Source organism: Echiichthys vipera (genome assembly GCF_963691815.1).
Source record: "Echiichthys vipera genome assembly, chromosome: X".
Lineage (NCBI taxonomy): Eukaryota > Metazoa > Chordata > Actinopteri > Perciformes > Trachinidae > Echiichthys > Echiichthys vipera.
Genome location: NC_139825.1, coordinates 44,682,259 through 44,698,119, shown reverse-complemented (window position 1 = coordinate 44,698,119; position 15,861 = coordinate 44,682,259). Strand labels below are relative to the sequence as shown.

Here is a 15,861-nt window from a genome sequence, read left to right as displayed (position 1 = left end):
GAATACAGGTAATATAAAATTAACAGAAAGTTAAATCAGATAAGTTAAATGTAGAATAAATGTAAAATATAAAATATGTATGACTGTATAAGACAGAAATGAGCAGTAAGATGATTAAAGTATTGCACTTAAGTGGTGGATAAAGTTATTGCACAAAGAAAAAAAGAAGTGTCCAGGTCTGTAAGAGTAGATTATTAATGTCACAGTGAACGGCTCCCTCTCCTTCTGTCCTCTTTATTTCCTCCTCCCCCCGAGTGAGTGAGGAGTTGTAGAGGATGACGGCCTGAGGGACAAAGGAGTTCTTGAGCCTGTTGGTCCTACACTTGGGCAGGAGCAGCCTTCCAGTGAACGGGCTCCTCTGGGTGCTGATGACGGTGGGAAGGGGGTGGCTGGCATTGTCCATAATGTCCAGCAGTGTGTCCAGTGCCCTCCTCTCTCCCACCGTCACCAGCAAGTACAGCTTCATGCCACAGTGTCAGACGTGGTGTCCTTCAGCCTGATGTACTGTGGCCTGTTAGTGAGGTAGTCTCTGACCCAGTCCACCAGATAAAGGTACTGGAGAAGTCTAATAAGAGAATCCTCGCTGTGCTGCTTCCCTTATCCAGATGGGAGTGGACACATGTGGGCAGCATGTAGAGGATGGCATCCTCCACACCAACATCTGGCTGGCCCGTGGTCCTGGGCGTGTTGTGCCTGGGGTCTGAGGAGGCTGAGGAAGAGCGGCTCCAGCGTCTTCATCAGGTGTGAAGTGAGTGCCACAGGTCGGAAGTCATTCAGCTCGCTGGGCCTGTTCTTCTTGGGAACCGGAACGATGCAGGATGTCTTCTAGAGGGTAGGCACTCTCCCTAGCTGCAGGCTAAGGTTGAAGAACGTTGTAGCGGTTCCCCCAGTTCTGCAGGTCTACAGTAGTCTCTGACACACTTTATCTGGGCCTGCTGCTTTCCTGGGTAGGAGCTTCCTCAGCTCTCCTCTGACCTGGTCTGTGGTGATGTGAGGCGGGGATTGTGTTGAGGGGGAGGAGGAGGGGGGGGGTTGTGGTGTCTGGGGGGATGTGTGTAGAGGGAGAAGGAGAGATGGTTCTCAGACCTCCCTCATGTTGTTCTCCCTCAGCTTCTCCTCCACCTTCCTCCTGTAGCAGTCCCTATCTTCGCTCACAGAGTGTTTCACCTCCTGCTGTGCTGCCTTCATGGCCCCCCTGTCCCTGCTCTTGAAGGCAGCCTTCTTCTTGTTGAGGACAGCCTAAACTTCCCACGTTACCCATGGCTTGTAATTAGGGTAACAGCGGACAGTCTGGACAGGGGAGACCACGTCTGCACAGAAGTTCAGGTACTTCATCAGACAACGTGGCATCCCCTCTATGACCTCACCGTGTGGGTCGATCAGCACAACCCAGACTGTCAGTCTCTCAGGGCACTTTCAATCTCAGGGGACCACCTCCTGATGGTGCGAGTTGTCACCAGCTGTTTTGGAACAGGGGGGTATACATTGATGTAGGTGAACCAGGTTGTGATCAGACTTCCCCAGTGGGGGAGGGGAGTCGCTCTGTTTGCATCCCTTACATTAGCGTACAGGAGATCAATTGCCTTGTTGTTTCTGGTGGGACAGTCCACAACCTGGTGAAAAATAGCCAAAGTAGAGTCCAAAGTTGTGTGATTAAAGTCCCCAGAGGGTGGAAGTGTGTGTTCACGCTGAAAGTTGGTAAAATGCAGTATACTGCATTTATGCGGTCCGTCCTCAAAAACCGCCAAAACGTTGAGGATGGATTCATGGACACTCAACAACCTCAATCACCACCATTTTGTTTACATAGCGGAAGAGGCGGGACTTAATTCAAACTGGAAAATGGCGGTCAACGGAGCAACAGCAACTACCATAGTTGTTTACTGTAAACAACGATTTACAGTGTAAGTAAAGGTATGCATGTGGTTTTCACAACCAGTCCACTGTTAACGGATCTAGACGGCAGAAAAAGAGGATCACAGAGATTTAAGGCTTTGTCAGAAGAGTTTTTGGAAAAGATAAATATGATGAGAAAGTATGATTGTCATTTCCGGTGAGTGCTCGGTGGCAGTGTGTGATTTGAGACAGCACTTACTGGGGGAAATGAGTGGACTGATCACGTCAGTAAGGGAATGCCCCGCATATTCCTCTTTTAAAGGTCAACTCAAAAAGTGGCTTAAATCAAATCAAAAGTGCGAACACTGACTCGTCTGTATCATATTGCACATGACGTCTTATTTTCATTGTTGTATCCTGTGTGGGTCTGGTGTCCTCCTGAGTGTGTAATGTGTTGTGTGGTATGTCTTGTCTCTTCTATTTGTATTTTATTTATTTTTTTTAGTAGTATTTGCATTTATTTTAGCAGGGACTACGGATGCAAATTAGCATTTTTGCTATAATCCGACACTTTTACAGTGATATGTTGTTATCGTTGTTCATTAATGTGCACTGTCCCTAACAAATAAAGGATTGATTGATTGATTGATTGAGTACAAAGGGCATGAATGTCGGTGCACTCACAGCAGTGCGCGATTTGAGACATGTGACGAGTCAGGTTAGTGCAGCCAATTAAGGCAAATGGGATGCTGCTCAGGGGACTTTAGCCCGGCATTGTGCACATGATCCTTGCTTGAGGATTTGATAATAAACTAAGTATAAATATGGGCACATAACCTAATAATTCATTCATCCATTCATTCATCTTCAACCGCTTATCCCTGGGAGGTGCTGGAGCCGATCCCAGCTGACGTCGGGCGTGAGGCGGGGTCCACCCTGGACAGGACGCCAGTCTATCACAGGACACATAGAGAAAAACAGAGATCTCATCTCATCTTCAGCCTCTTATCCGGGGTCGGGTCGCGGGGGCAGCAGCTTTAGCAGGGGACCCCAAACTTCCCTTTCCCAGGCCACATTAACCAGCTCTAACTGGGGGATCCTGAGGCGTTCCCAGGCCAGTGTGGAGATATAATCTCTCCACCTGGTCCTGGGTCTTCCCCGAGGCCTCCTCCCAGCTGGACGTGCCTGGAGCACCTCCCTAGGGAGGCGCCCAGGGTTCATCCTTACCAGATGATCCTGAACCACCTCAACTGGCTCCTTTCAACACAAAGGAGCAGCGGCTCTACTCCGAGTTCCTCACGGATGCTGAACTTCTCCCCCTCTCTCTAAGGGAGACTCCAGACCCCCTCCTGAGAAAACACATTTCGGCCGCTTGTACCCGCGACCTCGTTCTTTGGGTCATGACCCAGCTTTCATGACCATAGGTGAGATGAAGGTGGTAATTATTACTTTTAACTTCATTCAAAATGGACAAACTTCCTTTTGAGCTGATGACAAAAGACCAGTTTATCCCACAATGAACAGCACTGTGGGTTTAACAAAAAGATAAACAATCATTTAAATGGAATTTATAAAACAGATCCATTTAGGGTGGGATTTATGTGAAACAAGTTGGAAATCCCAGAATTGACCAATTAGTCATGAAATTAGACCAGTGAGTCACTCAGTCAGCCAAGAGGTTTAGTATTCAGAGCTGAAACCAGGCCAGCCAGACAGTCCTGCCAGTCTGCCTGTAGGTGGCACATTAACCCAGTTATTCACATGCACTTCCCTCCTCTTTGTGTGCAAAATGTACTATTCTGCTGCTGCTGCTGCTGCTGTGATCCGCCCTGCATCAGCTGCTACACACAGAGACCCCATCCTCCAAATGTGGAACAGTTGACTTTACACTAAATTAAAAAAAAAAAAGAAATGCAGTGCAGGGCTTTCTATTGGTTTCTTTTCTGTTTGGCTTTTATTTCTTTGAAGGATTATGCTGCAATTTGTGGAAATGTGGAGCCACTCAGCAGAAATAGTTTCCATGTGTCCCAACAAGGCTGTGATAATCCCTAAAAGTGCAAAAAAAAAAATAAAAAAAATGGCATGCATGAATAATAATTAACACACAGGAGCTGTTTGTTTACATGTGTGGTGACACACTGGGGTGTAATTGAGCTGTGCACCAGACGTCATGCATTTATTTATTTACCATTTCTACATAAATAGCAACGATTATTACTATGCAATAATTCACATTTAACATAATTAAACCATATCATGTTGTTCTATATAGGAGGCTTATATTTGCTAATTGCCAGATGACCACCAGCTGCACCTTCTCATGTGAATATATCAAATTAAATAGACGAGTGTGGATATAAATGAATGTATACAGTCGGTATGAAGACTGTGAGCTCCTGTTATAAGATCCCTTGGAGCTTGCTGGGAACTCACGTGAATTCATTCCTACTCGCACTCTGATTGGCGGACGCGCCCGCACGTGTACCGGCGAATCCTTGTCCGTTGTGTAACGTGCAGCGCACGAGAGGAACTCATGGGGCGGAGAGGGAGGAGGACGGAGGGAGGGCTGCGGTATCTGTGGAGCTCATGGTGGGGCTGTGTGGAGTTCATTCATCCCAGTGCGCACAGTCCGTTCACCCGCGCACTGTAACATTATGGTCATTTAATTTGCAGTGTGGGCTGTTTTAGTATCATATGGATGTCTATGTCTACTGTATAAGTGGTTTATTTAGTTTGCATTTTACACTTTTGTGTTAGTTTTTTATTATTTTATAGAAAAGTGGTCAAATGCAAAATAATATATATATATTTGTACACATATTTTTGCAGCGTGGGCTGTTTTAGTATCATATGGAAGTCTATGTCTACTGTCTAAGTGGTTTATTTAGTTTTGCATTTACACTTTTGTGTGAGTTTTTATTATTTTATAGAAAAGTGGTCAAATGCAAATATATATATATATATATATATTTGTACACATATTTTTGCAGCGTGGGCTGTTTTAGTATCATATAGACTGCCTATGTCTACTGTCTAAGTGGTTTATTTATCTTTGCATTTTACACTTTTGTGTGAGTTTTTTATTATTTTACAGAAAAGTGGTCAAATGCAAAACATATATAGATATTTGTACACATATTTTTGCAGTCTGGGCTGTTTTAGTATCATTAGACTGTGTGTGAAAGTGGTTTATTTAGTTTTGCATTTTACACTTTTGTGTGAGTTTTTAATTATTTTACAGAAAAGTGGTAAAATGCATATATATATATAGTTGTATACATATTTTTGCAGTGTGTGCTGTTTTAGTACCATTAGACTTTGTGTGAAATCGGCTTATTTATTTTTGCATTTTAAACTTTTGTGTGTTTATTTTACAGAAATGTGGTAAAATGCAACAAAAAAAACAACATTTTGTAAAATAGCGTAACACTGTAATATACAGTAGCCTTTATAACAGCATGTAAACTGTCCGAAAGTTTAATTTGTGCATATAAAAGAGATTTGCAGCAGCCTAGATGCTGCTCTGCTTAAAAAACTAGGCTGACAGTTTGAGACAGTTTGTGATTGTTGTAGTAGTGGGTCAGTAACAGTAGTAGCTTGGTAGTAGGAGGAGTTTGGGGATGGATGGTGAAACACCCCTGCAACAGTCGGAATTGGAGGACAACGTGGCTTTGAAAGCATCCAGCCTGTCTACCTGCCTTTTGTCTCTCCGTCATAATACTACAGTTAAAGCAAAAGAGAGGGGGGACACAAAACATACTGTAAACTCTGCCTCCAGATACCAAACTGGCTTACTCACTGTACCCACCACATTCCCCACTAATGACTGTGAAAGTTTTTTTTTTTTTTTAATGTGTGTGTGTGCAATGAATCATTTTACACATAAACAGGGATTAAATGACCCTGAATGCATCATATGTTTATGAATATATGTTAAATTGGCATCATACTTAGTTCAAATAAACTATATATACTATATGCACGAATCAAAACAATAAATTAAATAAACAAACAGAAACAAAGTAGGCTGCAAATAGTGTGAATGTACAAAAAAAGTGCTTAAAATGTAAATTCAAACGCACAGCCTACCGTTTATTCATGTGTTTATTATGAACAACATTTAAAAATGGTGTAAAACGATCTTGTTTGAGGCGAAACAGACCGACAGACGGGCAGACAGACAGTCACACAGACAGGCAGTAAGACACCCGGCTTCTCATCACAATCCACGTGTGTTTCTTGTCCTAACTTTTTACCCGCCACCATTTTCCTGGAATCCCAGCCTGCGCGGTATCACTCCGCGGGGAAGACAACATAGACCCGGACTTCACCGCGAAAATAACAACAACCGACGTTGCTCCGGTGTTTTCCGAGTGGACTCGATGCAAACAAGAACCGACTACGGATAAACAGGCGACACATTCAACTCCCGTTAACGACACGTTAGCGGTTTTTACGTTTTGGCGCGATTTTGCTCGCCGCGGAAGGACACCGGGCGGGTGGCTCATATATAAAGCGAGCGCCCCGACAGCCACACCCACTCTGTCTGCTGTAGCGGAGGAGAAGAAGCAATCACACAGGTGATCCCATAACCATGCTGTCCTGCTCATGCTTTAATTACACACGCAGAAAATATCACTCCAGACTCTACTTCTAGTTGTGTGGACTTAACTCGGACAATTAAGGACCTCTCCTCCGTGTATTTCTCACCTTTCCTCCACCTGCATTTTGATTTTTCTCTCCTGTCAGGACAGTTTTTAAGGTAAGAGTCGCTTCTGCGTGTTGAATTTAGGTTAATAATGTCACAAGCCTCATGTCTGCGTGTTAGAGTGTGCATTTCCTTTGCTGTAATTGTGCATTTTTGAAGTTGTGAGTTAAAACGTATAGTGCATGCATGCCGGTTTTCACGTGGGGACTTGAAGATTACAACCCCATGCATGCATGCTGGGGTTTAAATGACCCAGCAGCCGGTTAACCGTTGGGAGTTTTTTTTAAAGACTTTGATCTTTGCATTGGCTCATTTCATTCATTTCACCCGCGAACACAAACCTACTGCACATGCATTTGATTTCAAACATGTTGACTTTTTATTTTTAATTAATTTTTTTGCATAGAAATGTGGTTTGGAAAATATGTGCACATCGCGTTCAATATAAACTGGCATGCAGTCAAATACTCCCATGCATGCAAAACCTCATTAAGAAATCCGTTTTTTGTGTTTTTTAGATGCTGCAGTTTGTCCACACTTTAAAGGCACATTCTGTACTTTTAGTGCTAGATAATGACATTTACTCATGTGCGTTTAACAGGCGATTTATTGTTTTGTTGAGGACAGGAAATATCATCATAAACACTATTAATGACTTATTTTTTTTACTGTCACGGGGCCAGACTGGTGTGTGTTTTTTAAAAGTTTTCGGCTCAGGTTCCCCTCCGGCTGTGGTTGTTAAAGAAAGGCAGCCCTTAAAACTCCCAGAGCCTGTCTGCACCACACACACACGGCTGCTTTGTTCTCCCAACACAGCCTGCTATACATGCACATACCATCAGACCCCATAGGAATACCACAGGACTTTCCCCTCTCACCGAATAGGGCTGCTTCTCAGTCCAGCTTTGTATGTTTAACCAGATTTTTTTACCATTATCATGAATGCATGGTTTATTTATGGGTGCAGAAAAACAGCTTGTTGGTGCTAAGATGCAATATATGTATATTTATCTATTTAAAATGGTAACTACCCCCAGTCTTTGTGCCGAGCAAAGTATATTTTGTATTTGAAAGAAGTTGTGAGAGGTGCTTGATTCCCTGCAGAGGTGGGAAAGCTGTGGGTAATGCATGTGAAACAGTAGCAGAGGTTTTTAAGTGTTGAGTAACAAAAAGAGAGGATTAAAAAAAAAAAACAACCAATAACACAAAAGCCACTCTTCTGTGAAGGTTTTCCATGTCAGCAGGTAGCCGGCCTCCTCTTCCTTACAATCATTATTAACTTTCTCTGAAGGAAAAATGTAAATTGTGGAAAGAGGTGTTAAGTTTCTGCCCCCTGTTTCTCCCAGCTGTTCCTGTGATGTCATGGGGAGGGAGGGTGTTAAAAGTTTTTTGGTTGCCTCCCCAGGGAGCAGCGGGGGGGCGGGGCTAAGTGATGTAAACACAGATAAAGGGTGCCCCACTGCTGCTCGGGGTCTCAGTCTGGAGAACCTGGTGTAAACTTTCACTACAAACGCGTGTCGGTGCTGCTGCTGTTGGGATTTACCTACCACTTACTGACACAGAGCTGCTTTAAAGCGCACTGCCGGCTCAGCTTCTCTGGATTTAAACTTCACTACCTCTTCGGGTTTTTTTTTTTATTTCTAATCTTTTTGTCCTGGTTTTCTTCTCCCAGGTTCTGCACTGCAAACATGTTGCAAAGCTTCTCTCAGTCGCAGGACTGGCTTTACTCAGAGCCGCTGCTCTTTGACGATGAGTTCTGCCAGAGTTTGATGAAGGACCTCCAGTCGCTGCCGACACCCCCTCAGTCCCCCCCAATGAAGACGGGGCTGGGTGGCAGTAAGCCCCTGTCCAAGGAGGACCAGTTGAGCTATGTGTCGGACATCCTTCTGGAGGACCACGACATGCAGCTCAACTGGAACTGCAACTTCTTCCACTCCAACACTTCTGAGAAGGAGGGTGAGTCCAGCCAGCCCTGCTCCCCTCTGGAGGAGAGCGGCGAGGACTGTCTGTGGCAGTGCCTGGCGGGAGACAAGAGCCTGGAGGAGAAGCTGGTCTCATCGATGCTCGGGTCCAGCCCGCTGCTGTCCGACATCAACACCAGCATCTTTGAGGAGATCGCCGGCTCCACGCTAGACTGCCAGAACCTGATGGACACCCAAGAGACCAGCGAGTCCACGTCAGACTACGGGTCAACCGGCGGCGAGCCGTCCATTTACTCTTCCAGTGACTCTGGTGAGTTCAGACCCTTTTTACATTCATGATTTTAAGTTTTTAGCCCTTATGTTTGGACTGAGTCTCCAGTCAGTGATTCATTCAGGAGCCTATTTTATAACAAAATGCTCCTTTTTTTTGTGTTTTTGATGAATGTTCTGGTATTTTAATCTAATTCCCGCCTTCTTATCAGTGTCACCACTCCTAACCCTGGCATTTCATTGATAATCTGCAGTTAATGTTTAGTGGCACTGAGCCCAAATTTGTTCTTTGCACTCGTCTTATCTGGTCGCCGGACGCCCACCTGTAATCTGCAGGAGCCTTTTATGACTCGAGGATATTGTTGCAGCGTGGGCGGAGTCTTAGCCGCTGAATGACACGAGTAGATGAGAGGTTTTAGGAGAGATAATTGACCGTGTGTGTTTGTGTGTGTGTGTGTGTGTGTGTGTGAGAATGAATCATGTTCAGTGGTAACAGTTGTGGCTCGATCCATTAACTCCTAATGAGTCATTTTACCGACTCCAGCCCTCTGACAGCTCTCTTGCTATAAACCAGAGAGGAAAAGGCGTTTATTGAACTTTCTTTTATGGATCACTCGTGAAAATATTAGACCTGCAACTATTAAAGGAATAGTTAACAACCATGAAATTAATCACCAGCTATTTTGATTATCGATTACGCCGTTTTGAGTAAGAAGAAAAGTAAAAACTCTCCAATGTCAGCTTCTTAAATGTGAATATTTTCTGTTTTATTTCCATATTTGTGAGAAAAAACTAAATATATTTGAGTTGTGGATAAAACAGGACATTTGAGGATGTCATCTTGAGCTTTGGGAAACATTTTTTTACCATTTTATGACATTTTTAGACCACACAACTATTCAAAAATTGAGAAAGCAACACAATTTTTTCCCCAATTGGGACTTTTTTAGTGTTTCAGTCTAGTTTTCGAAAAACTGTAAGTAGCGTTTCATGCTCAAATTTTACTTTGAAGTACTTAATTGTACATTTCAAAGCATCAAAGGTTTAACTACTGTTTACACATTTACCTGTTGCTGTAATCTGGAGCTGTCTTTCACTCATTAAGTTACAGTTTGCAAACAGTTGTAAGCTTCTGCATGTTTATGGCTGTTTACATAGGACAGATTTTCACTACGTGTGTGTGCAAGTACGCACTCTTGTTTTTTGTGTCAGCTCTCCTCTGAAATGTCGTCACAAAGGTCAGAAATCTCATCTAACCCGTCTCTCGTTTCTTCATTCCCACAGAGGAGGAGATTGATGTTGTAACTGTGGTGCGCTGTTCCTCCAGCCCCTCCCCTCGACCCTCATCGGCCGACCTGTCTGCCCGTCAGCAGAAGCAGGAAGAGGAGCAGCGGGCTCTCCAACGGCACCACTTTGAAATCCAGTTGCAACACAACTACGCCGCGCCATGTCCCGCCTCACCGCCACCCTCATCCAACAAGCGCTCCAGAGGGAGTGAAGGCTCATCGCGCTTCCACCACTCTTCTCGCAGCTCCTCTACATCGTCGTCATCGTCGCGGTACCACCATCACAATAACCACCACCACTCGTCCCGGAACTCAACAGAGATTGGGGATGAGGAGGAGAGGCGGCGGACTCACAACGTGATGGAGCGGCAGCGGCGCAACGAGCTGAAGAACTGTTTTGTGCACCTGCGCGACAACGTTCCAGAGCTGTCGCACAATGACAAGGCGTCCAAGGTAGTGATCCTGAAGAAGGCCAGAGACTGCATCTACGGCCTGGAGGAGGAGAACCACAGACTGCAGTCCAAGAGGGACAAACTTAGAGCCAAACAGGAAGAGCTGAAAGCCCGATTGGAGCATCTTCGCAGCTAATGGTCCCAAAGCGAACCATTGGCAGCGTGTTTAGCTTTTCAGAGGGGGGGTGCGGATAAGGGAAGAGACTTTCTAAAAAGACAAGGGGTTGGGCAGAGATAAAGGATGGCGTGTCATGCTGAAAAGAGCGCACAAAGTTTGACATTTCAATGACTTTCGTGTAACAATAGCTGCGGACTGTATACTCACACTTGCTGCCATGGACAAACACAACACACTCATTGCCTCAGAATTGATCATTCTCATGCCTTGACTGCTGACTGTTGTAGAGGGTAGGATGTTTGTTTTGTTTGTTTAAACGAGGACAGAGTGAGCAGATGTATTTGTTTTTTTTAAGCGTGGCTGAATGCACACTGAAAGATGACGACGATGTGTGTTTTTGTTTTATTTCATCCCAATTGGGGATGCCAAATGGCACGTGTGAAAATGACGCAAGGCAAAAAGCGCCTGTTGGGCCAAATAATTGGAAGCCGCATCGGTAGTTGAATGAAACTTGAATATTGTATTTTCAGTGTCTTATAGCCATACTAACCAGTGATCCCTCCACTCTGACAGGTGTTTGATGGCGGCCTCCAAGTTATTTGGTCAACTGCACTTTTTCCAATTTCAGTTAAATTCCAAATCTGTGTGTTTTAATCTGGGAAAAAGATCCTCCAGTGTGCTTTCAGCCCTGTTTAACCTCAGGCGGACCCCTCGGGGCCCAACACCACTCTGTTATCAGGTTAATGTGTCAATGACAGAACTGTATGGACCAGGTTTGATACTGTACACGTATAACAATGCTCGGCCGCGGTTCAGTTGACCGCCAGCTCAGTCGCTTCAGAGTATGTGTGTTTTTCGTTAATAAACTGTTCAAACTCAAATGTAGCCATATTAAACAGCATTCAGGTTTTTGAGGAAACTGAACTGGAAATTGAACCGAGGCGTGTCGTAGCAAACCAGCCAAAGTCGGGACGGAAAACTTGCATGTTTGAAAATGGAGCGATAGACCTTTGGTGTCCTGACATAATACTATTATCGCTATTATTTAAAGGTTCTAGTTGGAGGAAGCTGCAACAGCAGCAATACTGTGATATTTAGTTCCATTGCTTAGAGAGAGCAGCCGTTCTTGCAAAATTAAATCTTAAAATATTGTCATTATTTTATTATTAAGACGGCCATTTAAACCCGTAATCTGTTTAAATGTCACTGCGATTCACAATTTAGTGGCCCTTGTTGATCAAAACCATGGAAACTGGTGATTTTCCCGCTCTACATCTAAAAGTTTGAAGCTTCATCGCATCACGATGATAACCTTGGATATACTGTCATTTAAAGAGTCGCTTTACGATGACTTTCAAAATAAGAGTTGAACCATGTGTTGCATGGATGAGGGCCACTGACCAACATTCCCTTATTATTAAAAAAGAAAATCGATGTCCTTGACTGGCACCAATTTTGTTCCCAATTATTTTAGATTACAAGGACACACAACAGCCGCGCAAGAGAGCTGTGACACCAAGTCATTTTTTTAGACTGGATTTTAAGTTGAAAATACCAATAATGGGGTTGAATGTTGAACTAATTGTTGAACGTTTTCTCTAAATATCAAGTCATCCATTCATGTGCCCATTTGTCATGAAATGTGTAAATGGATTGAATGCTTCCTGTTTTTTCTATGAAGAGTTCTTCCTCGTTCAGACTGAGATGTACTTGAACAGACTTTGGTTTGTTAGGAGTAATGAGATGATGGAGGTGTTTCGGTGTTTAACGGTAAAATGTTCTGCCTTGAAATGTATTCTGTTCAGGACGTCTTGTTTCCTGTTTGATTATGTCACTGTCTGGTTAAAACCTCGTCGTCTTCTCACATGAGCTAGTTTTTATTTTCCAGAGAAGCTTTTTAGCGCCATGGTTTTTCTTCCAAATGCCTCAATATTGTGGAGTTTAACCACCTCAAAGAACCGCCTTTCGAAGTAAAGAGTCGGAGGTTTTAACGAGACAGCAGGGATGATTTCTTTTGTTTTTAGCATGATGAAACCTACCTCCACCTGCAGTCTGGCCTGTGATGATGTTAATGTTTGGTTTAAATGTTGTACAGATTTTTTTCATTATAAAATGTACAGATTTTTGTTATTGTATCATAAATTATTTTAGGGTGTTTTTGTTCTTTTTGAATTTGAATTGTTCTTTAAAAAGCAGCACTTTTTTTAATATTGATGTTATTAAAGAATGAATGAGAGTCGGGAAGTCTGTGGTTTTATTTCACTACAAACACTTTAGAGGATGATTACAACATACGGTGGTAAAGAAAACTAAAAGCATATCCATAAAGCTCTTAATACAGCTGAGTTAAAAATCTCCTGATAAGATAAATTAAATGGGAATAATAAATATGGAATTAAGTCTATAATACTTCATCTCATCTCCTTCCGCTTATCTGGGGTCGGGTCGCGGGGGCAGCAGCTTTAGCATGGGACCCCAAACTTCCCTTTCCCGGGCCACATTAACCAGCTCTAACTGGGGGATCCTGAGGTGTTCCCAGGCCAGTGTGGAGATATAATCTCTCCACCTGGTCCTGGGTCTTCCCCGAGGCCTCCTCCCAGCTGGACGTGCCTGGAACACCTCCCTAGGGAGGCGCCCAGGGTTCATCCTTACCAGATGATCCTGAACCACCTCAACTGGCTCCTTTCAACGCAAAGGAGCAGCGGCTCTACTCCGAGTTCCTCACGGATGCTGAACTTCTCCCCCTCTCTCTAAGGGAGACTCCAGCCCCCCTCCTGAGAAAACACATTTCGGCCGCTTGTACCCGCGACCTCGTTCTTTGGGTCCTGACCCAGCTTTCATGACCACAGGTGAGGGTAGGAACCAAGATTGACTGGTAGATCCAGAGCTTTGCCTTCCTCAGCTCTCTTTTCGTCACAACGGTGCGGTAGAGCGACTGCAACACCGCCCCTGCTGCTCCGATTCTCCGGCCAAACTCACGTTCCATCGTCCCCTCACTCGTGAACATTATCCCGAGGTACTTGAACTCCTTCACTTGGGGTAAGGACTCATTGCCTACCTATTTGCCGTTTGTGTAACGCAAATTTACAGATAAAGGCCCAAATTCAGGTGCCCGGTCCATATACGAACAGAAGGATCCAAGAGAAAGCTCATCTCATCTACGGAAGCCGCCGTATTGTTTAAACTGAACAGTCGCTTCTCGTTGCGTCACACTTCGACGCGCCTCAAAACCAACGCTGATTGGTTTGGATGCTTGGCTAAATTCTCCAAATTTTCTCTGCCGCAGGTTACCAGACTATCTGTGAGTTGAATACAGTGACGCGTGCAAGATCGGGATGGTCTCGCGAGGCTTACTATACTTATAAAGGTAATGAAAAAACACGTAGTCTGAACCAAGATGGAAAACTCCTTATTGTCAGCAGCAGTGCATTGAAGTGTCTCTAGTTTTGGTTTTACCTTCCACAATAAAAACCCTAGACACACTGCATCACTGCTTACCGCAGAGCATTTCGCTAAGTAGCTATCATCAGGTAGCATAAATGGCAGACATTGGGTCCGTGGAAACTAATGGTACAAAAGAAAAAGAGCCCCGTTGAGCCCCTTAGTCGAATGTGCTGAGAACAAAAGTTATCTCAAGACACTTTCATTCATCTTCAACCGCTTATCCCGGGGTCGGGGTCGCGGGGGCGGGGTGGCTGGAGCCGATCCCAGCTGACATCGGGCATGAGGCGGGGTACACCCTGGATAGGACGCCAGTCTATCACAGGACACATAGAGACGAACAGAGACAGACAACCATTCACACCTACAGGCAATTTAGAGTCATCAATGAACCGAACACCTGCACGTCTTTGGACTGTGGGAGGAAACCGGAGAACCTGGAGAAAACCCACGCAGACACGGGGACAACATGCAAACTCCACACAGAAGGACCCCAGCCGGGATGCGAACCTGGAACCCTCTCGCTGTGAGATGACAGTGCTAACCACTACACCACCGTGTAGCCTCAAGACACTTTACACTCTCTTATTTATGATTTAACGAGATCCAACAATTCCTCTATGAACAAGCAGCAACAGTGTCGACGGAAACCTTCCCTTTAAGAGGCAGGAATGTCGAACAGACCTGCAGAAGAAGCATCCCTCCCTCCTCCTTGGCTGCTCGTAGTGTTTTGCCTTGCAGTTGTATAAACAAGAACATAAAAACTACATATATCCTGATTATATTCTCAATGAGGTAAATCCCGCCCCTCAACTGGACTGGCAGGATATCGTAGAGTCTTTTTACATCTCAAAATTCAACCAAATTGACCCAATTTCGAAATCCCCACAGAACTCGTTCTGTGCAGAAATGCTCGCCATCACCTGCACCTGTCACCCCCGGCAGCCCCTCCCAGGCGTTGAGATATGTGAATGTTTTCTCAGGGCAAAGGGTGAGGCCGCAGTAGGTAGATGTGTTGTGCAACCTGAGCTCAGTCCATGTGTCCCAGTGTGCATGTGGAGCAGGTGGACATGTGCCAGACAGGTGTGTGTGTGTGTGTGTGTGTGTGTGTGTGTGTGTGTGTGTGTTGTACTGTTATCTCGTTCCTGAACAGCGTAGGTGTTTCTTTTAAACTCACTTCTGGAAAATGATTGCTTCACCAGTTCAACAGCCAGAACTTCAGTGTGCAAATTCAATAATTTGAACTTTAAAAAAGTTGGACTGAACTGTTCCAAAGATGATCGCTCACTTAAACCTAAAAGTGATCACATTTGACATTTCTACTGTTTTACACCAGATTCAACCATTTTCCCATAGTAGGCTGATGCATGAAAACCTTGTATTTTTGCCAGTTATATATATATATATATATATATATATATATATCCGAGGAGCTCATTTTCCAAAACGCTATAAATCCATTTTAATGGTTTTCAGGAAAATTACATTTTTTACCCACACCCACACATTTGGTTAATATTCAGTTTATCTGGTCAAAATGGTTTTTATGGCTCAGTCTGAACATGTTGAACGGACGGACGACACAAAAAACTCCCCCGCTTCAGAGCGCCGCCATGTTGGATCGCATAGAACGCTCACTGAATTCTGATTGGTCGAGAGTTTTCATCAGTTTATAATCATTTTGTCACATTTTTGTGGTGTTTTTCATCCGTTTTCAGTCGTTTTTTTCACTTTCACTCAGTCTGAACATGTTGAACGGACGGACGAAACAAAAAACTCTCCCGCTTCAGAGCGCCGCCATGTTGGATCGCATAGAACGCTCACTGAA

At 44.2% G+C, this 15,861-nt stretch overlaps 1 protein-coding gene across 2 annotated transcripts; it reads left to right on the top strand.

Annotated features, from left to right (window-relative positions):
* The first annotated feature begins 6,397 nt into the window (after nt 1-6,397).
* Nucleotides 6,398-12,810, top strand: mych (myelocytomatosis oncogene homolog). 2 transcript variants are annotated; one of them, XM_083939663.1, is made up of 3 exons: nt 6,398-6,598; nt 8,217-8,776; nt 10,021-12,810. In XM_083939663.1, exons 2-3 carry the CDS (start codon nt 8,233-8,235, stop codon nt 10,608-10,610), a joined length of 1,134 nt encoding a protein of 377 aa, XP_083795789.1. In that variant the 5' UTR covers nt 6,398-6,598; nt 8,217-8,232; the 3' UTR covers nt 10,611-12,810. The 2 variants fall into 2 exon arrangements, with proteins under 2 accessions (XP_083795789.1, XP_083795790.1); XM_083939664.1 differs by lacking the exon at nt 6,398-6,598 and having other exon boundaries at nt 8,125-8,776.
* Nucleotides 12,811-15,861: the final 3,051 nt, after the last annotated feature.

Excerpts from the sequence above, each read along its gene's own strand:
- mych (XM_083939663.1), top strand. The coding sequence starts at position 8,233 with ATGTTGCAAAGCTTCTCTCAGTCGCAGGACTGGCTTTACTCAGAGCCG. Across the intron at positions 8,777-10,020 it reads TTACTCTTCCAGTGACTCTG|AGGAGGAGATTGATGTTGTA; the intron begins GTGAGTTCAGAC and ends TCATTCCCACAG.